At 55.1% G+C, this 25,205-nt stretch overlaps 1 protein-coding gene across 1 annotated transcript in view; it reads left to right on the forward strand.

The window, feature by feature from the left end:
- Positions 1-1,354: 1,354 nt before the first annotated feature.
- CAD (carbamoyl-phosphate synthetase 2, aspartate transcarbamylase, and dihydroorotase) overlaps positions 1,355-25,205 on the forward strand; it is a 44,128-nt gene continuing 20,277 nt past the window's right edge. The window contains exons 1-20 of the mRNA XM_060273243.1: positions 1,355-1,659; positions 3,029-3,168; positions 4,656-4,785; positions 5,855-5,997; positions 7,275-7,416; positions 7,549-7,720; positions 8,288-8,473; positions 8,695-8,807; positions 9,366-9,514; positions 10,645-10,776; positions 12,216-12,449; positions 13,541-13,762; positions 15,536-15,724; positions 15,899-16,023; positions 16,405-16,538; positions 18,148-18,260; positions 18,383-18,636; positions 20,498-20,744; positions 21,797-21,895; positions 22,784-23,008. Coding sequence (XP_060129226.1) covers positions 1,575-1,659; positions 3,029-3,168; positions 4,656-4,785; positions 5,855-5,997; positions 7,275-7,416; positions 7,549-7,720; positions 8,288-8,473; positions 8,695-8,807; positions 9,366-9,514; positions 10,645-10,776; positions 12,216-12,449; positions 13,541-13,762; positions 15,536-15,724; positions 15,899-16,023; positions 16,405-16,538; positions 18,148-18,260; positions 18,383-18,636; positions 20,498-20,744; positions 21,797-21,895; positions 22,784-23,008 — 3,234 coding nt within the window. The 5' untranslated portion in view covers positions 1,355-1,574. The remainder of the gene's footprint in view (positions 1,660-3,028; positions 3,169-4,655; positions 4,786-5,854; positions 5,998-7,274; positions 7,417-7,548; positions 7,721-8,287; positions 8,474-8,694; positions 8,808-9,365; positions 9,515-10,644; positions 10,777-12,215; positions 12,450-13,540; positions 13,763-15,535; positions 15,725-15,898; positions 16,024-16,404; positions 16,539-18,147; positions 18,261-18,382; positions 18,637-20,497; positions 20,745-21,796; positions 21,896-22,783; positions 23,009-25,205) is intronic.

Below are 25,205 nucleotides of genomic sequence, written 5' to 3' on the forward strand. Positions count from 1 at the left end.
CACCACCCTGGCTACATGACCTCTCGCTTAAAGGATTATGGCTGTTCCCTGCATCCCTGAGAGCCCTTGGCCAGGGTCGCAAAAGGGGGTTTCATTTAGAAATACAGATACACGGTATTCATTCATAAAGAAATATGGTTTCATAGAGTCTCAGGCAACAGAGAAAGGGTAGGAAAGGGAGCCTTTATTACACAGGGCTTGATCTTGAGGGGTTCGTGTCGGTGCGATACTAGAGTGGTGTTGTAGGATCAGACACCGGGGTCCCCTTGAGGGCATTTGTGCCAATCTTGATTCCCAAATGAAGCCTCGTTTGGGTGCCCCCCCATAAAATTCCCTAACAGTAGGGTTGGATGGGACCCGAGGGTCATCTAGACCAACCCCCGCCATGCAGGAACCGCTGAGTGTCAAACGCTCAAGGTGGCTGCCTCTGCCAGGGCGGGGATCATCGGCTTTTCCTTGCCAGGTTCACACTCCTCGGGTGCCCCACATATAAAGGTAGCGCCAAGCCTGTCTGGCTCTTCTACGCATGCGCTGCCCCTCCTGGAAAGCGCCCCCTGCTGGCTGCCGCGCCCGAAGATTTGCCCAGGATGAGCCTCAATCTCCCCCCCCCCGCTTCGTGCTCCCACAATGCACTGCTCCTACCTAAGCCGCACCTGCGCACCTTGCAGAGGCAGAGCATCGCCCCCTGCTGGACTCCCCGGAAAAGACACGCCTAGGAGAGCCACGTGCTGCCAGAGGCGCCTGGGGCAACGGGCACCGGGGCATGGCCAGAGTTCTCTGCGGCTGTGCAGCGGCGCCAGGCATTTGCTGCTCCCCGCCCGTGCCCCGGGGTCTGGGGCGATGTCCGAGCAGCCTCTGCCAACCTGGCGCCCTCCAGGATGTTGCATTCCGACTCCCCCTAGCCCTGCCCAGCTGCCGGCTCCCTTGCACGGACTGCCGGCTTCCTGCGGGCCAGCAACCTTTCGCTGCCTCCTCCCCCCAAAAAGCTGGGTGCATTTGAAATTTTGCTTGCACAAAATGGCATTTCTGAGGCTTGCCTGGCTGGGCACAGGGGGCAGCAAGCCGAGAGGGGCCGGCCTTCTGTCCGGCGTGGCAGCGGGTCGCCCTCCTCTGCAAACTTCACAATGGACAACGTTGCAAAGGCTGCATGATCCCTCCATTGAAAGCAATGCAGGAAGAGCCGATGGGCTGGGGGGGGGCGTGGAGACCCCCCAGCTGTAGATCCTGGGGGTGGGGCAGGGATCGAGGCCTCCCCCCCTCCTCCTGGGAGGAGAGCAGGCGACCCCCAGCAAAGCGCCCGCGGCTCCGCTTGGCTCCCGCCCCCTCGGCGGGTCATTTCCTCTCCGGCTGCGGCTCCGCCTCTTCTCCGCCTTGTCTGCCCGCTCCGCTCCTCTCCGCTCCGCGCCAGGCCGGCCCCGACGCCTCCCGCCTCCCGCCGGCGGCGATCCTGCCCTCCTTCCCCGCTCCGCGCGCCGCCGCCTCCTCGCCCGCTCGCTCCTGCTCCCTGCTCGCCGCCGCCGCCGCCGCCGCCTCTCCGTCCAGCCGGCGGGCGCGCCCACGTGCCCGGCGCCGCGATGGGCAGCCTGGTGCTGGAAGATGGGACGGTGGTGCGCGGGCGCCCCTTCGGAGCCGCCAAGGTCGCCGCCGCCGGGGAAGTGGGTGAGTGGGGGGGGGATCAGGTGGGGGGGGCTGGTGCGGGGGAGCGACAAAGGCGGCCCCTCCCCCTTTCCCCCTCCGCCACCATCTGGGTCCGCGGCTGCCCCGCCCCCCAGAGCCTGCTGCTTCCACGTGGGCGGGGGGGGGGCTTCTCTTTCCTCGGGGGGGGGGCGATCGGGGGTCCCTCTCTAGGTCCGGGACCCGGTGCTCAGCAGGCTTCTGCAGCTTTGCTTTGTGTTGCAGAAAGAATCCGGGATAAAAGGGGGGGGGCAAGACTCTCGGGGCCCCACAGAGACCTCTGGCTAATTCCAGTAAGAGTAAAATGACAGGGCATGGAAACAAAATGAGACACCCCCCCCCCCAAAAAACAGTGAGACTGATGTGCAGCTCAGAGCTGAGACAGAGCTCTGCAATGGGCTAGAATAAAGATCAGTGTTCCCCAACCTTGGGTCTCCAGCTGTTGTTGGACTACAACGCCCATCATCCCTAGCTAGCAAGACTAGTGGTCAAGGATGATGGGAATTGTAGTCCAAAAGCAGCCAGAGACCCAAGTTTGGGAAACAGTGGGCTAGCCCAGTGGTCCTCAACCTTGGGCCTCCAGATGTTTTGAGACTACAATTCCCATCATCCCTGACCACTGGGCCTGCTAGCTAGGGATCATGGGAGTTGTAGGCCAAAAAACATCTAGAGGCCCAAGGTTGAGGACCACTGGGCTAGGTGACCCCTGAGGACCCCTTCCAGCTCTGCAATTCTGTGATCTGGGCCTGATCAACCTAGAACAAGTCATGAGACTTACTCAATGCCAACAAATGGATCACGGTCTGCATGTGACGCCCCCTTTGAGGCTGAGGGGCAGGCCAGGCAGCCCTCCTCCTCGGGTGCCCTCTCAATTAGCCCTGGGGGGGGCTCCCCAGAAGTGGGCCCTGGGGTGCTGCGGTTCCCCCCTTCCCTCCTGCAGGGGCAGCGGCACCTGATACCTGAGCGTCTTCTGGCGCACTTCTAATTACCCGTCACCTGAGAAGGGATGGGGTGGCGGCAGGATGGGCAGGCAGGACCGAGAGAAGTGCAGCCCCAGAGAATGTGGGGAGGGGGGCAGGGAGGTCTGGGTCCAGGGGCGCTGCATCTCGGCTTTCTCTGAGACCCCCTGGAGGGTCAGGCCTGCAAGGGGGGGGTGCCGATGGCGCAGCTCGATTCCCTCTGATCGCCCGCCAGCCCCTTGAAGTGGCTTTGGCCAGGTGCCTGGGGGTGTGGCCGGCAACCCCACACGGGTCAGGGCAGGATGCGGGAGGGCACAGCGCTTGCTCCTGGGGCGGGGGGGGGGCTGGCCCCTTGCCCAGGGCCTTGCGGGGCTGACCAGGCCTCCTCTCTGCAGTCTTCCAGACAGGCATGGTGGGCTACCTCGAAGCGCTGACGGACCCCTCCTACAAATCGCAGATCTTGGTGCTGACCTACCCCCTTGTCGGAAATTATGGGGTCCCGCCGGAAGAGGAGGGTCCGTACGGGCTCAGCCGGGTGAGTAAGCAGTCAGAGATGCCCTCCAGGTTCTGTTTCCCATAGCTTGTCATCTATAGGGATGAGCGGCTGGCTTCTCAGCAAAGGCCGTTATAAAGGACATACGAGCCACATCCAGTCCTGAGAATAAGCTGGTCGTTGAGGGTTCTTGTGGCTGTCGGAAAGGTCAAGCGCTAGTCCTTTGGAATCCAGCCTGTGCCTGTATTTAGAGAAGTCGTAAATTAAATTTGTTTGAAAAAAACCTTGATCGGATCACCGGGGTTCATACAGGGAGCTAAGGAACAATCTTGCAGGACTGAAATGGTAATTCCTAATTCCCTGCTTCTGCAAATAGAACGACGTGGGTCCCAGTTGGGCCTCTCTGTGGGGCGCACCCCACTCTCTCACAGCCCCCCTCCTGCATCAAGTGGGGGAGGAGGGATCCCCAACATGCATGTGGCCCGGGAGTGCCTTCCATCAGCTTCAACTCGTGGCTCAGCTCTTAAGCCCCTGTCTGGACTCTGTTGTCTATACTCTGGCAACCTCCACGTTAGATTCCTGCAATGCGTTACACACAGGGCTGCCTCTGAAGACGGTTTGGAAACTCCAGCTGGTGCAGAATTCAGCGGCCAGCAAGTCGCTTTGAGCATCTCACACCGACCCTGCTCTGACTGCACTGGCTACCGATTAGTTTCCGGGCCCAATTCAAAGTGCCGGTTTTGACCTATAAAGCCTTAAATGGCTCAGGAGCGCCATGTTTCAAGGACCGCCTGTTCCCATATGAACCGACCCGGACCCCGAGATCACCTTCTGAGGCCCTCCTTTGTGTGCCTCCTTCTCGAGAGGTCTGGAGGGCGGCAACACGAGAACGGGGTCTTCTCTGCATTGGCTCCTCATCTGTAGAATGCTCTCCCCGGGGAAGTTCGCCTGGCGCCTTCAGGTGCCAGGCAAAAATCTTCCTTTTTAACCAGGCCTTTGGGTGATCTGATTGGCATCCTATGCCCTTTTAAAATGTGGCTCTTTTCTGGGGGGGGGGGTTATTAGGTTGGTTGTTGTTTTTATTTTGATTATGTCTTTTGTGGTTTTATTCTGTGATCCACCACGAGACCCCCAGGTATGGGGCATGTATATAAATTCTAATAATAATAATGATGATGACGATGATGTAGTTAAACTGTGGAACTCCCTCCCACAGGAGGCAATGGTGGCCGGCAAGCTAGATGGCTTTGAAAGAGGATGAGACAAATTCATGGTGGGCTCTCCAGGGCTGCCAGCCAAGATGACGATGCTCAGTCTCCACAGTTGGAGGCAGCCCCACATCCGAAAACTGTGGGAGAGCTGCTCTTGTGCTCCGATCCTGCTTTCTGGTTTCCCACTAAGGACATCTGGGTGCTGGACTAGATGGGCCCCACCTGGACGGATCCAGCCGGCACTGCTTACATTATTGAAGACTGCGGTGGTGGGATGCTGGCCCTGATCCCCTCTCCCCTTCTTCTTCCTCCTCCTAGTGGTTTGAGTCCAGCTCCATCCACGTATCAGCCCTCATCGTCGGCGAGTGTTCCCGAAACCCCAGCCACTGGAGCGCCACAACCTCGCTTGACCGCTGGCTGCAGGAAAAGGGGATTCCTGGCCTGGAAGGTAAGCCGAGGGCCCGGCGGGAAGGCCCTGGGGGGGGCAGCAGGAGGGGGGCAGAGGGCTGAGCCTGTTGGTGCCCTCTTTCTGCTGCACCCGCAGGGGTTGGTCCTGCCCAGGCTGTGCTCTTGGCCTCAGTTTCCCATGTGCAAGATGTGGCCTCCATTATAGAGTCCTGTAGGTGGAAAATGCAGAAATGGGGAGGGGGGGGTTATAGACACCCCCCAGGAGTCCTTGTGACAAATACTCATGTGTTTCCCTCACATTTGGGATTCTGGGAGGGAGCAGACGGGGGCCTCTCATTCCAAAACGTACAGTCCATTGTGGATTCCCTCCGTGGAGAACGGGGCAAGCTTGTTTTCTGATGCTCCACTCGGTGGGGCCAAAACCAACCGATTGAAATGGCAAGAAAGAAGATTCTGGCTCAACACTAGGAATAATTGTCTGTTTGGCAGCGTCAGAGGCTCCCTTGTCCGATGGCAGACTCTCCTTTCTTAGAGGTTTTTAGGCAGACCTGATCCGCCAGGAGCGCTTTAGTTGTGATTACTGGCCCTGCAGGGGCTGGACTTGATGACCCCTGGGGTCCCTTCTCATAGAATCATTGAATCCTAGAGTTGGAAGAGACCACAAGGGCCATCCAGTCCAACCCCCTGCCAAGCGGGAAACACCATCAAAGCATTCCTGACATATGCCTGTCAAGCCTCTCCTTAAAGACCTCCAAAGAAGGAGACTCCCCCACACTCCTTGGGAGCAAATTCCACTGCCGAACAGCTCTTACTGTCAGGAAGTTCTTCCTAATGTTCAGGTGGAATCTTCTCACCCTGCCATTCTATGATTCTGTGTTCTGCCACGGGGTGGGGAGAATTTGCCCCCACAGCTGCCGCCCGGTCAGAAACCCCTGGAAGCAGAAGTGTGACGAGATGTTCGCTGCCACTTGGGGGACGAACGTGGCCGCTATGTGGGGCGTGTTTGTGGGGCGGGCCTCGGTTCTCCCGCTAAGTCCGGCGGGGGCTGCGAGGGACGCACATGCAGATGAGCCTGTCTCCTGGCCCTCACTGGCCCTTTGCGCTTGCAGGAGTGGACACTCGCGCGCTGACCAAGAGGATCCGAGAAAAGGGCAGCTTGCTGGGCAGGCTGGTGCCCGATGGTCTCCCTAACAACCACCTGCCCTTTGAGGACCCCAACAAGAGACACTTGGTGAAGGAGGTCTCCCTCCAAGTAGGTGGGGCAAGCGGGGAGCTCGGGCGGTCGGACCTGGAGGTGGCATGTCTGACGGGGGGCAGGGGGGCGAGTCTGGCCTGCAAAGCACACCTATCCAGTCCAAAGGTGAGGGCAAAATGCCCGCCTGCAATCTGACGAGAAGGAGATTCCCCTGCTTGCGGGTCCCAGGTTGGCATTGGAGCCCCAGCCCCCCTCCTGTGTCCTCTGGCCGCCTGCCCAGTTGGGTTGGCGGGCATCTAAGTGTGGGGACGACGCCTGTGGTTTTGCTGCAGGGCTTGGCTGCCCATGAGGGGACCCGCTTTGGTGCCTGGCAGAGGTTGCTTCTGGGCCTGGATGTGTCCCCGTGGCATTGGGGGCTTAGCAGGAGAGCAGGCTGTGCTCCAGCCTCCGTGGTTGGAGGTTTCATGGACTGCTTGGACGTAGAAGAATGGGGGGGAGGAAGCAGCTGGGGAACCCCCCCAAGGGAAGAAGGCACAGAGCCCAGAGAGTGGGGGTGGGACGGAGGTGGGTGGTCCGAGGGAGAAGCCTGGGGAGAGGAAGTGTCAGCAGCTGAAGAGGCAACAGGGCTTAGTGAGCAGGGAGAGTTTGTGCAAGAGAGCAGTCCAGAATCGGAGGCAGAAGGTGGAGGAGGAGAGGAGGGAGACCAAGAGGCAGAGATGAGTCACAGGGGTCTCCCCCTCCTCTGGTGACAAGCTCCCCTCCCAGAACCAGAAGAGGCATGAAGAGGGAGGGGCAGAGACCGGCACGCCAACAAAGTCTCAGATTGCTTGGGAAGAACCTGGGAGAGGAGGAGACTTAGGCAAATATCAGCCTCGTAGGGGCAAGATCTGCCAGGAAAGAGTTGCTGTGCTCGCTAGGCCTGACTTCCTGAGCAGACCTTGTTAACTTCACGGACGCCGTGCGATTTCTTGCTGCCTTCCTCCTGGCAGGGGGCAGCCACGCTTCTGAATGCCATTTCCTGGAAACCACAGGAGGAGAGAGGGCTCTTGGGGGCTTGAATCCTGCTTGTGGGTTTTGCAAGAGAGGCACTTGGTCAGCCACTGTGAGGACAGGGTTCTGGGTTCGATTTCTTTGCCCTGATCCAGCAGGCTTTCCTTATGTTCTTAAGCAGAGGGTGGCCAGGAGCACAGAGCCCTCATGGGTGAGCATCCTGGGGGTTGGGGGGGGTGCTTCCTGGGCCAGCCTGGCACCTGAGCGCCCCCTGCCCCCTCCGGGCCACTCCCTTGCTGGCCATCAGCGTCCCTCTTCCTCCCTGCCTCTCCCTGGCTGACTAGGCACCCCGCCTCTTCAACCCCGGAGGATCCATCAGGATCACGGCCGTCGATTGTGGCTTGAAGTACAACCAGATCCGGTGCCTCTGCAGCCGTGGCGCAGCTGTGAGAGTGGTGCCCTGGGACCACCCCCTGGACAGCGCAGGTGAGCGGGGCAGCCGGGGCGCGGCAGAAGCCTTCCTGGGCCCTGGACTGACCCGGGGAGGGGAGGCCTTGGGGGTCTATCCTTGCTTGGTGAAGGGTCCCAGCTTGCCCCATTTCTGGATTCTCCTCCCAGAGTTCGACGGTCTGTTTGTCAGCAACGGCCCCGGAGACCCCCAGCTCTGCCAAGTGACGGTCGCCAACCTGCGCCACGTCCTGGAGCTGCCCACCCCGAAGCCCGTCTTTGGGATCTGCCTGGGCCACCAGCTGCTGGCGTTGGCCATCGGGGCCAAGACCTACAAGATGAAGTAGGTGCCTGTGCTGGGAGATTCGGGGCAGTCACACGAAAGCTTACGGTTAACCTGTGGAACTCCCTCCCCCAGGAGGCAGGGATGACCACCAACCTGGATGGCTTTGAAAGAGGATTAGAAGGTTTTAACGCCTAATGTTTCACTGTGTTTATTATATTGTCTGGGAAGCCCTCAAGAGTGGCTGGGGCAACCCATTTCAATGGGAAGGGTAAAAGTATTATTATTAGCACCAGGAGTTGACAAATTCATGGATGGCTCCTAGCCAAGTTGGCTCTGCTCTCTCTCCACTGCTGGTGCTTCCAAATCCCTGTTTCTGCAAACCACAGGATTCTGCTTGCTGGTTTCCCATAATGAGCATCTGGTTGGCCCCTGTGAAAACAGGAGGCTGGACTCGATGGGCCACGGGCCGGATCCAGCTGCAGGGCCCTTCCTGCGCTCTTTAGGGCAGCAGAGGCCACCTCTGACCATTCCTGTCTCTCCATCGCAAGTTCGCCTTGGGCACAGAAGTCCTTGGGCACCTCCCTCTGGCCAGGCCTGACTTCCCTCCTCCCCCCACCTGGGCAGGTACGGAAACCGCGGGCACAACCAGCCCTGCCTCCACGAGGCCTCCCAGCGCTGCTTCATCACCTCCCAGAACCATGGCTATGCGGTCGACTCGGCTAGCCTGCCGGCCGGCTGGTCCACCCTCTTCAGCAACGCCAACGACCTCTCCAACGAGGGCCTCGTCCACGACTCCAAGCCTTTCTTCAGGTGGGAGACGGGGGGGGTATGCATTGGGGGGCATCTTCCCCCCTCCCCCTTTTGGAGTGGGGAGTACGGCACATGGCAGAGTGCATGCTGGAGGTGGGGCCGGATGACCCTTGAGATCCCCTCCGACTCTCCAGTTCCAGGATTCTGTGTGCTGGCAGGGTCTCCCCACACCTCTGGGGCTCCTGACCCCCCAAAGCCTTTTTTCTCCCCCCCCCTTTCAGTGTGCAGTTTCACCCCGAGCACAATGCTGGACCGACGGACCTTGAGTGTCTCTTCGACATCTTCCTGGAGACGGTGCGGGGCCAGGCGGAGGGAGCGCAGAGCCCTGAGACAGGTGCCGCTGGGGGGGGGGCGGGCAGGGGCAGGTGTGGTCCCTGAGGGGCTGCAGAAGACCCTCTTTCCCGCCTTGCGTGCTGGTCGGCCCTGCTCCAGTCTCTGCCCTGTCGCAGGCACCTCGGGTGGGGCTAGACCAGGGGTCCCCAAACTTATTTCGCCGAGGGCCGGTGCCCCCGGCGCTGAACGTGCTGCGGGCCGGAGCGCGTGGGAGTGTGCACCCATATGCGTGCGCACATGTGATTTCCAGCGCACCTTTGGGTCGCCAGAACACCGGAAATAGTTTGTGCGCATGCACTTCCTCGTGCCTGGAAGTGCGCCGGAAATGACGCTTGTGCATGCGCACAAGCTATTTCCAATGCTCCGGGGACCTGGAAGTGGGCAGCTGCAGCGTGCCGTTAAGAGCGGGCGGCAGTAGCAGGGTCGCCGGGGGCCGCATAAAAGAGCCTCGCGGGCCGCATCCGGCCCCCAGGCCTTAGTTTGGGGAAGCCTGGGCTAGACCACTGAGTTAACTGAGATGCCCCCTTTTTCTTTCTCTCTCTCTCCGCCCCCCCCCCAGCCTCAGTTCGTGAGCTCCTGCAGCAGCGCCTCTGCTTTGCCCAAGCCCCCTCCGCCACCAGCACTGCCCGACCCCACAAGGTGCTCATCCTGGGCTCAGGGGGGCTCTCTATAGGGCAGGCTGGCGAATTTGACTACTCTGGCTCCCAGGTGAGTGGAGTGGGGGAGGGGAGGGCAATCGATTTGATGGATTGTATTTCTATGCCGTTTCCCCCTTGTCGAGACGAATCCCAAAGCGGCTTACGAAACAATAATAAGTAGCAATAATGTCATTTTATTTCACCTTGTGTACACTATTTGCCAGACTACCCTTCACTCCGCAGAGTAGGGAGCAAAGTAATGAAAATAGTGTACAAAATCATAAAATCATGTAAATAACATCAATAAACAACTAAACAATTGTATCGTGAACCAGCAAAATTATAACATGGATTTATATTTGTAATTTAATGAGCTGGCAGCAAAGTAATAAAAACACAGAAAAGCAATGTTCAGAAATTACAGAAACACGTCAACAGCACCGATAAAGCAAATCTTCAACAGAATAAATACTTTGCAATTTAGCTGTGAGCAGTTAAGATTTCGGATCATCACAGGGACAACAAAAATCATATAATTAACAAATCCCCAATAAAGCAATTGCAATCTGTAGAAGACTCTTGGCAAACCTGCAACTCAAAAAAACAAGCTGGACATCGCAATGACCACAGAGGTCCATGTTTTATGCTTAACAAATCAATGAGGCATTTATAATCTCTAAAACAAGATAGCAACCAGAAAATATGCTAAACACTCGTAAATTAATTCACACATACTCTCCCCCCCAATGACTCATACTTCTTCCCTCTGTTTATTAAAATACGCAAGACAGACACACCCCATACAGAAGGTCCCTGATCTCACAGAAATACCTGCAGCAGATTTAGACTTTCAAGTTATTAGGTGGGGGGAGAGGGCTGGGGGGCAGAGGGCTTTTTTGGGGGGGTGACGGGAGGGAGGTCAGGGTGCTGGGAGCATGTGGGAATTTCATCCCCCCCCCAACCTTCTGGAGGTGCTAATCTCTCCCTATCAGCCCAAGGCCAAGCGGAGCCTCGCCAACTGCTTTCCCACAATAGGGCGGCCTCCCTACGCAAGCGCGTTGCTTCAGATTGTGAACGGTGTGGTTGCAAATTCGAGGTCGTTCCCTTGACTGGCGTCCTTGTTGGCAAGGCGGATTGTGGGGGGGACACGCACACACACACACGCACGACTGACCCAGTTCCCTCTTCCCTCCCTGGCAGGCCATCAAGGCTCTGAAGCAGGAGAACATCCAGACGGTGCTGATCAACCCCAACATTGCCACGGTGCAGACCTCGAAAGGCCTGGCGGACAAAGTCTACTTCCTGCCCATCACCCCTGACTACGTGGCTCAGGTGAGCTGAGCTCCCCCCCCCCTTCTCCCTCCTCACCCTGGAATTGTAGAATTCGGAGGGGCAGGCAAGGGGCATCGAGCCCAACCAGCTGCAAGTGGCATAGTGAGTCATCTGGAGGCAGCAAGTCGTGGCCGTTGCAACCCGTCTGCTTCAAGAATTTGTGCCATCCTCTTTTAAATCTGTCCAGGTGGGTGGCCCTCACTGCCTCTTGTGGCAGCGAGTTCCGCAGTTTAACTCTGCGCATAGCTGCCAAGTTATCCCTTTTTTAAAGGGATTTCCCCTTATGCTGAATAGGCTTCCTCGCGAGAAAAGGGAAAACTTGGCAGCTATGACTCTGCGCTGGATGGAGAAGGACTTTCTTCTCTCTGTCCGGAACCTTCCTTGGATGGCTCAGAGTCATGCTGTTACGAGAGAGGGAGGGCGAAAAGACTTTCACGTAGCAGGGACCTCAGCGGTGCCTGGTGGCCCCCAGAGCTTTGGAGAGATGTGTTGCGTTAGGACAGGGGTTCCCAACAAAATTTTCTCGAGGTCCCCTCATTGATCCGCTATTGTGACAAGGACCCCCATTAATTCCTAATCCTAAAATTAAAAAGTGAGAGCCAAATTAAGAGTCTTTTTATATTTTATATTTATACGTTTTTTTTACAGTTACAACAGAGTACTCCATCAGTATACAGTTAGTTTTAATTTTCAGTTCTTAATGAGATGAGTTAAATCTGTCCTTTGAGTCCATTATTTCTGAAATATTAGGTTCCAAACTTGAAACTTACACTCTGAAATCCGACCGCATGCCGAGCCGATTCCTATATTTGTTTTTCATGAAACACATGGAAGAAAAGGCTTGCTTTGTTGACAAACACGACTGTTTTGCAAAGAGGCAGCGTGCGCCAGGGAGGAGGGAGGGGAATGGAGAAGACAGGGTACCTGCGCAGTAGCGCACAAATGAAGCCGACGCGCGCAAAGCATCTTGGGGAGGTGAGCGCGCGCTGCCTCTTTGCAAAACAGACTCTGCGCTAGACTCTGCTCATGCAGGAAGCGGCCAAAACAAAAAATCTGTTATCATACGAAATATATTTAATATATTTTTTATTCTAATAGCATCTTGCGGACCCCTCTGGCATAGCTCGCGGACCCCTGGGGGTCCACGGACCACTTGTTGGGAACCACTGCATTAGGAGAGCCAGGTGCTCGATGGAGACTGCCCCCGTGTGGCAACTTCCTCTGCTCCCTTTTCAGTCCCCTCCTGGTTCTGCAGGAGAAGGTGGGGAAGGGCCTGATCCTTTGCTTGCCTGGCTGGCCTCTTCCTCCGGCTCTGAAGCTTCTCCTGCCTCCAACTGTTGCTTCCTGGCCAGGACAGTCCCCTGCAAACCGCTGCCCCGCTCTCCCAGGCCAGGCTCCAGCCCCTGCCCATTCCCGACCCCTTCTTTCCCTGTGACCAGGTCATCAAGAACGAGCGCCCCGATGGGATCCTGCTGACCTTCGGGGGGCAGACGGCCCTGAACTGCGGCGTGGAGCTAACCAAGGCGGGCGTCCTGGAGCGCTACCACGTCCGCGTTCTGGGCACTCCGGTGACCTCCATCGAGATGACGGAGGACCGCAAGGTCTTTGTGGAGAAGATGGAGGAGATTGGGGAACATGTGGCGCCCAGCGAGGCCGCCTGCTCCCTGGAACAGGTGAGGGGGCTCAGGCAGGGCGACCCCCTTCATTCTCAAGGCTGGCCTTTCCTTTGCAGGGGGTGTGGTTCCCAAGGCAGTTGGGGGGGGGGCTTGTTCCCGTGGGAAGAAGGTCTGGAAGAGTCCCGTCTGCTTCTCTTTGTGGGGGGGGGCTTCTGAAAATCAGGGGGTGGGGAGGCTGCTATATCTGAGTGGCTCCAAAGGGGCAGAGGGGTCCACCCCCCTAAGAGATACAGAACAATTATATCAAGAACGAATAGATTAAAAAACAGTTTCTATCCAAGAGCTACAGCAATCTTAAATGCTGCAACTAAATAATATGATCTTGGGGAGTTGTGGGGGGGGGTGGCTATGATTGTGTTTTTGTTTTGTTTTTATGGGATAGCACTCAGCTTCATTGTACTATGTACAACAGGGGTCCCCAGACTACGGCCCCCGGGCCGGATGCGGCCCAATTGGCCTCCCAATCTGGCCCGCGACGCCGCCCGCTGCCGCCGCCCGCTCTTACGGCGCACGGCGCAGCGGCGATCTTCCAAATCGGGGAAAAATCGCCGAAAATCCTTTGTGCGCATGTGTATGGGCCTCTCCCGACCCAGAAGAGGTCATTTCCGGGGCACTTCCGGGTCGGGGGAGGCCCATACGCATGCGCACAAGCGATTTTCGGCGATATTTTCCGACCGGGAAGCGCGCCAGTAAGTGTATGCGCACGGGCGCGCACTCCCCCGCCCGCCGGCCCGCCGCGCCACTCCCCTGCCCTCCGGCCCGCCGGCCCAAAGCCCGGTAAGTCTGGGGACCCCTGATGTACAATGACAATGAAGTCTTTATCTGATCTTAAACGCACCCATTGCCCCCAGCATACGCAGTGCAAATGGAGTCTGAGAACTTGTGTCTGTAAGGACTCGCCGACTTATTTGTTCCACTGCACAGCGTGATTTTATCAAACTGCTGGGTCTGGGGGAACTGCAAGGAGCCCTCGAGGGCACGGTGGCTTCCTGGGCACTGCCTGGAGGTGCCACTCGCTGGGGACCCTTGGGGGCCTCCTGGATGAGGCCGGGCCCCTCACTGCTTCCTCCCTCCCTCCCCACCCCCAGGCGCAGGCGGCGGCTGAGAGGCTGGGCTACCCAGTGCTTGTGCGCTCTGCCTATGCGCTGGGCGGCCTGGGCTCCGGCTTTGCCAACGGGCGAGAGGAGCTGACGGCGCTGGTGAGCCAGGCCTTTGCCCACACCTCCCAAGTGCTGGTGGACAAGTCGCTCAAGGGCTGGAAGGAGATTGAGTACGAGGTGGTGCGGGACGCCTACGACAACTGCGTGACGGTAAGCAGCGGGGTGTGTGTGTGTGTGTGTGTGTGTCCTTGTTGGGTCCAAGGAGGCAGATCTGGCTTTCGCAGGACCCGGCTGCTCCTCCCCTGTTGGATCTCTGTCTGCAAGCGGCCAGTCCAGGCAAGCCTCTAATGCAGGCACCCCCAAACTTCGGCCCTCCAGATGTTTTGGACTACAATTCCCAACATCCCTGACCACTGGTCCTGTTAGCTAGGGATCATGGGAGTTGTAGGCCAAAACATCTGGAGGGCCGCAGTTTGGGGGTGCCTGTTCTAATGGTTCATAGAACTGAAAGCATGTATCTGATTGGTTCCAGTATCATCGATTATTTGAACAATTTGCATTTGATAAACAAAAGGGCTTTGCAACAGAAACTTCCAGATTTGGAGTTAGTAAACTCCAAAAGTAAAACCCTTTCCAAAGTGAGGTCAAGGAAGAGGTCACTGCGGCTATGATTAAGGGGTCACAAGACTTTGGGTATACAATAAATCTGTCCCAATGGGGAAATTTGTGGGAAAATCATTGGAAGTTTACCATTTTTCTTCCCCTAAGAGAGAATTTTTTAAAAATGCAACATAGGTGGTACTTAACACCTGGGAAGCTTTCTAGAATGTATAAAAATGTCCCAGGCGATTGCTGGAGATGGGCAGAAAAACCAGGCACTTTCTACCACATGTGGTGGCAGTGTAAGAAAATGGAAGTGTTTGGGGATAACATCCATACAGAATTGCAGAAACTACTAAAAATCTCTTTTAATTAAAAAACAACAACCCAGAAGCTTATCTTCTGGGGATTATAGGTCTGGATTTTACTCAAAAAAACGAAGGATATCTTCTTATACGCCACAGTTGCAGCAAGAATGTTAATGGCTGCAAACTGGAAATTTGACAAACTCCCCCCCATGCAGGAATGGATTCAAAAATTGATTGAATATGCGGAATTAGATAGTCTGAAAAAAGAAAGAATAAACTAAAACCGGTATTCGTATCAAAATGGGAAGTCTTAAAAATGTATTTAAACAATAAATATAGCAGTTTAAATTCTGTCGCAGCATTTGACTAATTTCAGTAGTAGCTTCAAGAACAATGTGAGACTCAAGATTAATGAAGAAGCAGTTCAATCATGATAATAGTTTGTATCGGCAACCAATTTTCTATAGCTGAATTAGGTAGATGCGAAGTCATTTGTGTTCTGTATTCCGTTCCATTTTACTGGATGTCTCTTTCCGCAGCGATATTGTAAAAGCCAATTTTTGTAAGGTGGTGAATATAATCCACTCTTTAACTTTTCATGGTTGGAATTTGGAATAAAAAACAGGCTTATATTTACGCCAATATGTTAAAATAGAGGAATAAACTTAAGAAACAAAGAAATTTCCAATTCTTTATCTGCCAGCTATATACAGTGGTACCTCAGGTTACGAACACGATCCGTTCCGGGTTGCAGTTCGTAACCCGAAAAGGTCGTAAACCGAAGCGCCATTTTGCACATGCACAAAGCGCGATTTTCGCACTCTTTGCGCCTGCGCATGCGCGGAACGTACGTGCGGCGAAAAATACTTCCGGGTTTGCAGAGTTCGTAACCTCGAATTGTTCGCAACCCGAGGTGGTCGTAACCCGAGGTACGACTGTATAAACATCATTTGATGTCACACCCACTGCCAGAACACCTTGTGTGGTTGGAGGGGGCGTGTTTGTGCCCCAGAAGGGACCCCCTCCTCCTACCTGCCTCACCTGCTCTCCTCCTCCTCCTCCCCCCCCCGGCCAGGTGTGCAACATGGAGAACCTGGACCCCCTGGGCATCCACACGGGGGAGTCCATCGTGGTGGCCCCCAGCCAGACGCTCAACGACCGCGAGTACAACCTCCTGCGCACCACGGCCATCAAGGTGGTGCGGCACCTGGGCATTGTGGGCGAGTGCAACATCCAGTATGCCCTGAACCCCGAATCGGAGCAGGTGAGACTCCGCCGGTGGTTGCCCTGTGCCTGTGCAGCGAATGGTGGCTTCTGCCCTCTCTGGCCCCCGACTGCCGCGGGAAGGAGCCTGCTCAGACCTCCTTGCCCCCTGTGGCCAGAGGGGGCTGGGTCTGCTGCTGCAACCTTCTCTTTTGCACCCCCCCCCCCCCCGCAGTACTACATCATCGAGGTGAATGCCCGGCTGTCACGGAGCTCAGCGCTGGCAAGCAAGGCCACCGGCTACCCCTTGGCGTACGTGGCTGCCAAACTGGCTTTGGGCATCCCTCTGCCTGTCCTCAGGTAATGCTCGCCCTGGCCAGGGAGAGGGGGGGCTGAATCCTGGCTGGGGGGGGGGGCTTGCTGCTTACGGGATCCGAGGGCCCTTCACTGCTTGAGCATCTTGTGGAGCAAAACGGCTTTCCTTGCAAGAAGCTTCCCTTGAAACACAGAAGCGGCCGAGTTGCGTCTGGATTTTAGCTGCCCTCGCTGGGCTTTGCCTCCTTGCCCTCGCTTGGCACCAAAGGTGTATCGTGACGGCACCAGGCAAGGCTTCCTGGGGAGAGCTTTCCACAAACGGGGTTGTGGGTCCGAGCCCCACGTTGGGCAGGAGATTCCTGCCTCGCAGGGGGTTGGGCTAGGTGACCCTCCGGTCCCTTCCAACTGTCCGAATCTCTGCCCCAGGAACTCTGTCACCAACTCCACCACCGCCTGCTTTGAGCCCAGCCTGGATTACTGCGTGGTCAAGATCCCGCGCTGGGACCTCAGCAAGTTTCTCCGTGTCAGCACCAAGATTGGCAGCTCCATGAAGAGTGTGGGTGAGTGGCGGGGGGGGGGCGGTGTCCCTGGGAGACCCGGCTGAGCTCTCTTGCTTGGCGCCTGACCTCCGGCTGCTTCTGAGAGGCTGAAGAGGCAGGATTTGGTCCTGGCAGTTGCAAGCTTCCCGATTCTGTGACGCTGCCACCTCCTTTTGCGGGTCTAGAACTTTGAGTTAAGAGCATAAGCCCCGGACCAGCGTAGACCTGGAGTTGGGACTGGAGCCCGATGCCGTTCAGCGCCAAGAGGCAGAGTCTGTAGTCAGCAAAGTTGCCTCTTGATTCAAGGAGACAACTCGGCAACCCTTCAGGGCAGGTCTTGATCCTACAGAGCAGCGTCCCAGACTGAGCCTTCCACCCTCTCAAAGGCTCCTCTCTCGGATGTTTCCCCAGCAGTCTCTCTCTCTCTTTTTTAAAAAAACAAATTTTTATTAGTTTTTACACATTTTTCCCAACATAGCATCCTTTTAAACACCATTTCGAAATTTTTGGCTATCGCAGCCTAAGACTTCCTTCAGCCTCGACTGATGGTTTTCTAAAGTCTTTCTAATTATCCATTTTGTTACTATAATTATTGTTACAAACTCAAATTCCCCCCCCACCCATAATTTATAAATTGCTCCTTACAAAACTTCTTTTAACCCTACAAGCTTTGTCAATTCCCCAGCAGTCTCAAAACTGCACCTGCGCACATCTGGCCTCCTGGTGTTCCTGCACATTCTTGGAGAACAGTGAGGAGGGAGACTCTCGCGATTCTTCATCGGTCTCTTGACCCCCACCCCCACTTTCTGCTTCAGCCTCAAAGTCTGAACTGCTCCCTGTCTCCTCCTCTCTGGCATCCAGAACCTCTCCCCAATCTTCTCCCTTGGGTCTTGCTCACTTCCTTGGTTTAGCGCAGTGATGGCGAACCTATGGAGCCCTCACTACTGGCCCGCGCCCCATCGGCCCATTCGTGCTATTGTTTCTTTCACCCCATTTGTTCTCCCGCTCCTCACGCTACAGCTTTTCTCTGCTGTTAAAACCCGGATCCTTTGTTGTTGTTGTTGTTGCTGCTGGTAGCCAGAGATTGGTTTTTAACCCTTTCTGTGCTGTTTTTTCCTGGCGCTTTGGCAGGCGATGACTGGGTGTAACAATGTTCATTTTTTAACCCGTTCTGTGCTGGGTTTCCCCCCCCCCACTTTGGCAGGGGGGGAAAACAAACCAAAAAAGCAAAGCAATTTTTGCACACACCCCCCCCAAAAAACCTCCAAAACTTTGGTCAGCAGCTCCCCCCAAAAAGCTCAACAGCTCTGGGCACTTTGTGATAAATAAGGGGTTTTTGGTTTGGTTTGGTTAAATAATTAGTTTTTGGTATATTAAATACAGTTATATATTACAATTATACATGTTTGTTATTTAAACTATAAATTTCGTGAAATTATGGTTTTTTTCTCAAAGTGACACAACACCCGAGTTATGCTCGGTTTTTTGGCAAATTTTGTCACACCAAGCTCCAAAGGTTGCCCATCACTGGTTTAGCGCCTGCCTCTCCTGCTTTGGGGAACAGGATCCCTTTCAGATCATTTGATAACTTGCATCTTGCCCACCCCCCTCCTTTCCTGCCCCCCCCCAGGTGAGGTGATGGCCATTGGGCGCAGCTTTGAAGAGGCCTTCCAGAAGGCTCTGCGCATGGTGGATGAGAACTGTGTGGGCTTTGACCACACCGTGAAGCCCGCTTCAGACATGGTAAGGGGGTCCCGGGGGCTGGGGAGAGTCCGGCTGCCCTCCTGGCAAGACGGTGGCTGCCCCACCAGGCTCAGAGCTCTGACCCTCTCTGCCTGCCTGCCCCCCCCTTCCCCAACCCGCAGGAGCTGGAGACGCCCACTGACAAGCGCATCTTTGTCCTGGCGGCCGCCCTCCGGGCCGGCTACTCCATCGAGCGCCTCTACGAGCTGACCAAGATTGACCGCTGGTTCCTGCACAAGATGAAGAACATCACGGACCACGCCCTGTGCCTCGAGTCCTACCGGCAGGCCGAGCCGGGCTCCATGCCCACCGCCGTCCTCAAGCTGGCCAAGCAGCTCGGCTTCTCAGACAAGCAGGTGGCCCAAGCTGTGCTCAGGTACCCGGAGGTGTGCCCCACCCCCCACCCAACCAGGAATAGCAGCCCCCTCTTCCCATGTGGTGAATAGCGAGGGAGGGAGGTAGGGCGTCACTGCAGGCCCGACTGCCAGGGTGCCAGCGTGTTCGGCATTTCATTCAGCTGTCCCGGGGCAATTGTCATGGAATCATAGAAGGGACCCCCAAGGGCCATCCAGCCCAACCCCCTACAATGCCGGAATCACAGGGAAAGATGCTGTGGCTCATGGGAGTTGTCATCCAATAATAATAATATTTATTATTATTATTATTATTATTATTATTATTATTATTATTATTATTATTATTTATTTGTACCCTGCCCATCTGGCTGGGTTTCCCCAGCCACTCTGGGCGGCTTCCAACAAAGATTTTAAATACATTAAAATGTCACACATTAAAAACTTCCCTGACTTCAGATGTCTTCTAAATGTCAGGTAGTTATTTATCTCTTTGACATCTGATGGGAGGGCGTTCCACAGGGCGGGCGCCACCACAGAGAAGGCCCTCTGCCTGGTGCCCTGTAGCTTTGCTTCTCGCAGTGAGGGAACCGCCAGAAGACCCTCGGCCCTGGTTCTCAGTGTCCGGGCAGAACGATAGGGGTGGAGACGCTCCTTCAGGTATCCAAGCCACCTGGAGGCCGCCAGGTTGGCCATGGCTGAGCTAGGCCAAGAGATGGTTATTTTAGGGTTGGAAGGGACCCCCAAGGGCCATCTAGTCCAACCCCCTGCAATGCAGGAATCACAGCTCAAGAATCCCTGACAAATGACAATCCCACTTCTGTTCGAGAACCTCCAGCGAAGGGGAGCCTGCCCCCTTCTGACGTCATCCGTTCCACTGCCAAGCAGCTCTTCCCGTCAGAAGAGTTCTTCCTAATGTTTAGTCGGAATCTCATTTCTTGTCGCTTGGCTTTGTTGATTCAGCTCCTTCTCTCTGAAGCAGCAGGAAACAAGCTTGGGGCTCCCTCTTCCATGGGGCAGCCCTTGAAGTACAGTGGAACCTCGGTTTACGAACACAATTGGTTCCAGAAGACTGTTCATAAACCGAAGTGTTCATAAACCGAAGCGAACTTTCCCATTGAAAGTAATGGGAAGTTGATTAATCCGTTCTAGACGAGGAAAAACACCCCCTAAAGCAGCAGGGCCTTCGTACCGATGCCTTCGCGCAGGCTGGGGAGCGTTCCCACGACTGGGCTGCAACCGCGAAAGCGCTCCCCGGCCTCTGGGAGGCATCGGAACGCAGTCCCGGCTCATACAGTGGAACCTCGGTTTACGAACACCTTGGTTTACGAATTTTCGGTTTACGAACTATCCTAACCCGGAAGTTAGTAAACCGAGGTGCCAGAGGCCTACTGAGCGTCCGATGCGAAGGCCCAGCCTCCCCGAAGGCATCAGACGCTCAGTAGGCCTCTGGCACCTCGGTTTACTAACTTCCAGGTTAGGATAGTTCGTAAACCGAAAATTCGTAAACCGAGGTGTTCGTAAACCGAGGTTCCACTGTATGAGAGGAGACACGCGAGGGAGGGTAGGACTCGAACCCACGGCTTCAAGTGATGAGAAAAGAGATTCTGATGGACAGCAGAACGGACAGCATAGTGGCCTCTCCTTCCTTGGAGGTTTCTAAGCAGACCTTGGATGGCCATCTCTCATGGATGCTTTTACTGAGAGGGGCTGGACCAGGAGTCACCTCCAACTATGATTCTATAGCTCCCAGGCGCCATCGCTGGCAGCACCTCCAGGCCAGGCGAGGGAAGGCCCCTTTCCCAAATCCCGGACGGCGGGGGCTGCCAGTCAGTGCAGGCAGACCTTGGCCCGAAGCCCCTGGCTCAACTCTGTCTCTTCCAGCACGGAGCTGGCCGTCAGGAAGATGCGCCACGACCTGAAGATTCTGCCGGTGGTGAAGCAGATTGACACGGTGGCGGCCGAGTGGCCGGCCCAGACCAACTACCTCTACCTGACCTACAACGGGGCGGAGCACGACCTGGCTTTCCGCGAGCCCCACGTCATGGTCATCGGCTCGGGCGTCTACCGCATTGGCAGCAGCGTGGAGTTTGACTGGTGCGCTGTGGGGTGTATTCAGGAGCTGCGCAAGGTGAGCCTCTTCCCGGGAGGGGGCGGGTCTGTGGGCCCCCATTCTATTCCCCCCCCCATCTCCCTCGGCTGCACAGGGTTCGGTGATGCTAATGCCCCATCCAGCCATGGTATTTCATAGAATTGTAGGGTTGAAAGGACCCCCATGATAAAACAGAAACACTGGGGCTGAACTCTAAGCGGCATCCCTATCAGATACGTTTTCACCTGAATTTCTCCTAAATGCAGCCGATGTGGCGGATTCTTGAATCTCAATCTGGAGGGTGTTCCCTAAATGGGGAGCCACCACCGAGAAGGCCCTGTCCTGTCCCTGGTCACCATTGTGAGCATCACACTGGCTGTCTCTGGGCTTAAGGCTGTGGGCGACACCGGCGCCGGGGAAGCCCTTCTGTCCGGCCCCCGGGCCATTGATGGTTTTGGGCCGTGTTTCTCATCTGGAGCCCCAGCTGTCGATGGACTATGTTTAGCCTGGAGAAGAGAAGGTTAAGGGGTGATATGATAGCCATGTTCAAATATATGAAAGGATGTCATATAGAGGAGGGAGAAAGGTTGTTTTCTGCTGCTCCAGAGAAGCAGACACGGAGCAATGGATTCAAACTACAAGAAAGAAGATTCCACCTCAACATTTGGAAGAACTTCCTGACAGTAAGAGCTGTTCGGCAGTGGAATTTGCTGCCAAGGAGTATGGTGAAGTCTCCTTCTTTGGAGGTCTTTAAGCAGAGGCTTGACAGGCATATGTCAAGAATGCTTTGATGGTGTTTCCTGCTTGGCAGGGGGTTGGACTGGATGGCCCTTGTGGTCTCTTCCAACTCTACGATTCTATGATTCTGTGACTACAACTCCCATCACCCTGAACTAGCTAGCAGCGCCCGTGATCAGGGACGATGGGAACTGTAGTCCCAACAAGAGCTAGGGACCCAGGTTTGAGAAGGGCTGTCGCAGGGTGTCCTGGGGGGGGGTGGCAGGGCAGGGGGCCGGACTCACAGTTTTCTTCAGGCTGCCGTGGGATTGTGTGTTCTGGGAAGACTAGCTCCTTCCTTCTCTCCTCTGCAGATGGGCTACAAAACCATCATGGTCAACTACAACCCGGAGACGGTCAGCACAGACTACGACATGTGTGACCGGCTCTACTTCGACGAGATGTCCTTTGAGGTGGGTCCCGCCCAGGGGTGGTTATGCCAGGGGTGGGCGGGATCGGGGCCTCTAACAAGTCTTGTAGGTACAGGTAGGTAGCCGTGTTGGTCTGAGTCGAAGCAAAATAAAAAAAATTCCTTCAGTAGCACCTTAAAGACCAACTAAGTTTTTATTTTGGTATGAGCTTTCGTGTGCATGCGCACTTCGTCAGATACACTTGTCTTGTAGGGCTTCTCTTTATATATTTCACGCTATTCCTCAGCCATCTTTGATTTGCTTATTGCACAAAATCTACATGCCCCTTGATCATAGGCGCGGGGGGGGGGGCGGATGGACCTCAATGCAGTTGACACACAAAAAAAAGAGGAAAGATAAGAGCAATAAAAGTATCACTGAGTTGCAGCCATAATTCAAGACATGCAGAAAACTGCAGCCACACGAGACTGGGATCCACTCTCCTGGCAGGCTTGTTTAAGCGAGAATGTTTTTTTAGCGGGTGCTGAAAAGAGTGCAGTGATCTCAATAGGCAGGGAGTTCCAAAGGTTCTGAGCTGCTACCCTAAAATATTGGAGTTGTTACTGATGTGGTGCAGGTATCAAGGCCTCCCGTGGTAGCGTGCTATTAAAACTGTAAAACAGTGGAATAAAACCTCATCAGGATTCTCCCCAAAATGATTTCTGGTGGTGGCCGGCGATGGCTGTGTAAAGGACCCCCAAGTGCGTGAAAAGGGCCCCCCCGTCTCTGCAACTAGAACCGCAGCTGGGCTTTGCGGGGGGCAGGGGGGGTCTCTCCTTAGTGCAGCAGGAGGAGCGGGAAACCTGAGCCGTTGTGCATGGCGGGCCTGATCCTGCCCCCCCTTGGGATCCTCACCCAGTCTCCTCCCTCCCTCCTCCCCCCCACAACCAGGTGGTGATGGACATCTACGAGCTGGAGAACCCCGAGGGCGTGATCCTGTCCATGGGGGGGCAGCTGCCCAACAACATTGCCATGGCCCTTCACCGCCAGCAGTGCCGCATCCTGGGCACGTCCCCCGAGGCCATCGACTCGGCCGAGAACCGCTTCAAGTTCTCCCGCCTCCTGGACACCATCAGCATCAGCCAGCCCCTCTGGAAGGAGCTCTCGGACACCGAGGTGAGGAGGGGGCCGGGGGGGGAGCCAGGGAGGGCGGCTGGGGGCAACAGCAGCTCTTTCCGTGGGCCCAGCGGCCAGGCTGGCTCTGCCCCTCGCTTGGCAGTGCTTGGCATATTGAGAAATGATATATATGATAAGAATAATATTGGAGATAACTGGGTATTGAAACTTGCTTAACCTAAATCTTATATCCCAGTTTCCAGCGGCCCTTTAAAGTACGCTTCACGCAGAGTATACGCAGTCAGAATTTGACCTGGCTAAGAAAACACCACCAAGAGCGTAGGGTATTATTTCCCTTATATGAAACCCCTTACTAGCTGCACACTTCTAAAAGTATGCAGATGAAAATACAAACGGTTGGGTTTCTTTAACTGAAAAACAAACTGAATCTAAAGAGACTTTAGATTAAAGATAAATGCTTTCTCTCTTAGCAATATTATCTACCTTCAACCCATTCCAAACCTCCCACAAAACCCCCACAAAACTCCCATTAAACTACCCAAGAATTAACAGCAAACTAGCATTATAACTAAGCAACTCTCATACTAAGATTCAACTAAGGAATCTCTTAAACTGAGAACAACTGAGAGAGTGATCTACTACGAGATGAATCAAACTGAAAGATCTAGCTAAGAGATGCAGAAGGCTTTCTGGCAGAGCCTTATATACAAGAAGCAGAGCCCACGCCTGGGAGCAATGAACAGAATACACCGGCACCGGTTTCTCTTAAACAGACAGTATTTACATTAGACCGGCTCTAAAGTAACTTGACTATTCAAAAAACCCAACATGGCAGGGGGTGGGCGGACCTCTCTCTTGTCTCCAGGCAGCCAAGAGGGGCGGGGGACAGGGTTCGTATCCTGCTGGCGGGTTCCCCGTGTTGGGCATCTGGGTGGTCCCTGTGAGAACGGAGTTGGTTGGCCATTTTCCTGGCCCAGGTCATAGAATAGAGTTGGAAAGGGAGCCCAAGGATGTGGCCCTCAATGGCCCCCAATCCCTTAAAGGCGTCCTCCTTCCCTGCAGACCCTCGTGGGTGCAGGGGGCCCCCTCTTGGTAGTTCCTCTGCCTTCTGGGCGGGGGGCCCAGGGAGAGACGGCCTTCTTTGTGGGACTCCCCCCTCTTTGCCACCCTGACCTGTGCCTCTCATGGGGTAGGATTTTAGGACCCACCTTATTTTCATGACCCCATGGACCAAAGCACTCCAGGCACTCCTGTCTTGCACTGCCTCCCGCAATTTGGTCAGACTCATGTTCGTAGCTTCGAGAACACTGTCCAACCATCTCGTCCTCTGTCGTCCCCTTCTCCTAGTGCCCTCCATCTTTCCCAACATCAAGGTCTTTTCCAAGGATTCTTCTCTTCTCATGAGGTGGCCAAAGTATTGGAGCCTCAGCTTCAGGATCTGTCCTTCCAGGGAGCACTCAGGGCTGATTTCCTTAAGAATGGATAGGTTTGATCTTCTTGCAGTCCATGGGACTCTCAAGAGTCTCCTCCAGCACCAGAATTCAAAAGCATCCATTCTTCGGCGATCAGCCTTCTTTATGGTTCATGGTTGTAAGCTGTTTTAAATTCATGATGCTAGTCTAGTGGGCCACTGGCCTGATCCAGCCCATCTCATAGAATCATAGAAGAGACCACAAGGGCACATTGGAAGAGACCACAAGGGCCATCCAGTCCAACCCCCTGCCAAGCAGGAAACACCATCAAAGCATTCTTGACGTATGCCTGTCAAGCCTCTGCTTAAAGACCTCCAAAGAAGGAGACTCCACCACACTCCTTGGCAGCAAATTCCACTGCCGAACAGCTCTTACTGTCAGGAAGTTCTTCCTAATGTTGAGGTGGAATCTTCTTTCTTGAAGTTTGAATCCATTGCTCCGTGTCCGCTTCTCTGGCGCAGCAGAAAACAACCTTTCTCCCTCCTCTATATGACATCCTTTTATATATTTGAACATGGTTATCATATCACCCCTTAACCTTCTCTTCTCCAGGCTAAACATACCCAGCTCCCTAAGTCGTCGATCTCTTTGGATCTTCTTCTTCTTCTTTATTGAGTTCATATACCGCCTTATACCTAGAGGTCACAAGGCGGTTCACAGAAAAACATCACAACATACATAATCAGAATAAAAACAACAAGCTAATAACACCCCCCTCCTCCCTGAAAAGAGCCACATTTTAAAAAGGCATCGGATGCCGATTA

Source organism: Zootoca vivipara, chromosome 3 (assembly GCF_963506605.1).
Source record: "Zootoca vivipara chromosome 3, rZooViv1.1, whole genome shotgun sequence".
Lineage (NCBI taxonomy): Eukaryota > Metazoa > Chordata > Lepidosauria > Squamata > Lacertidae > Zootoca > Zootoca vivipara.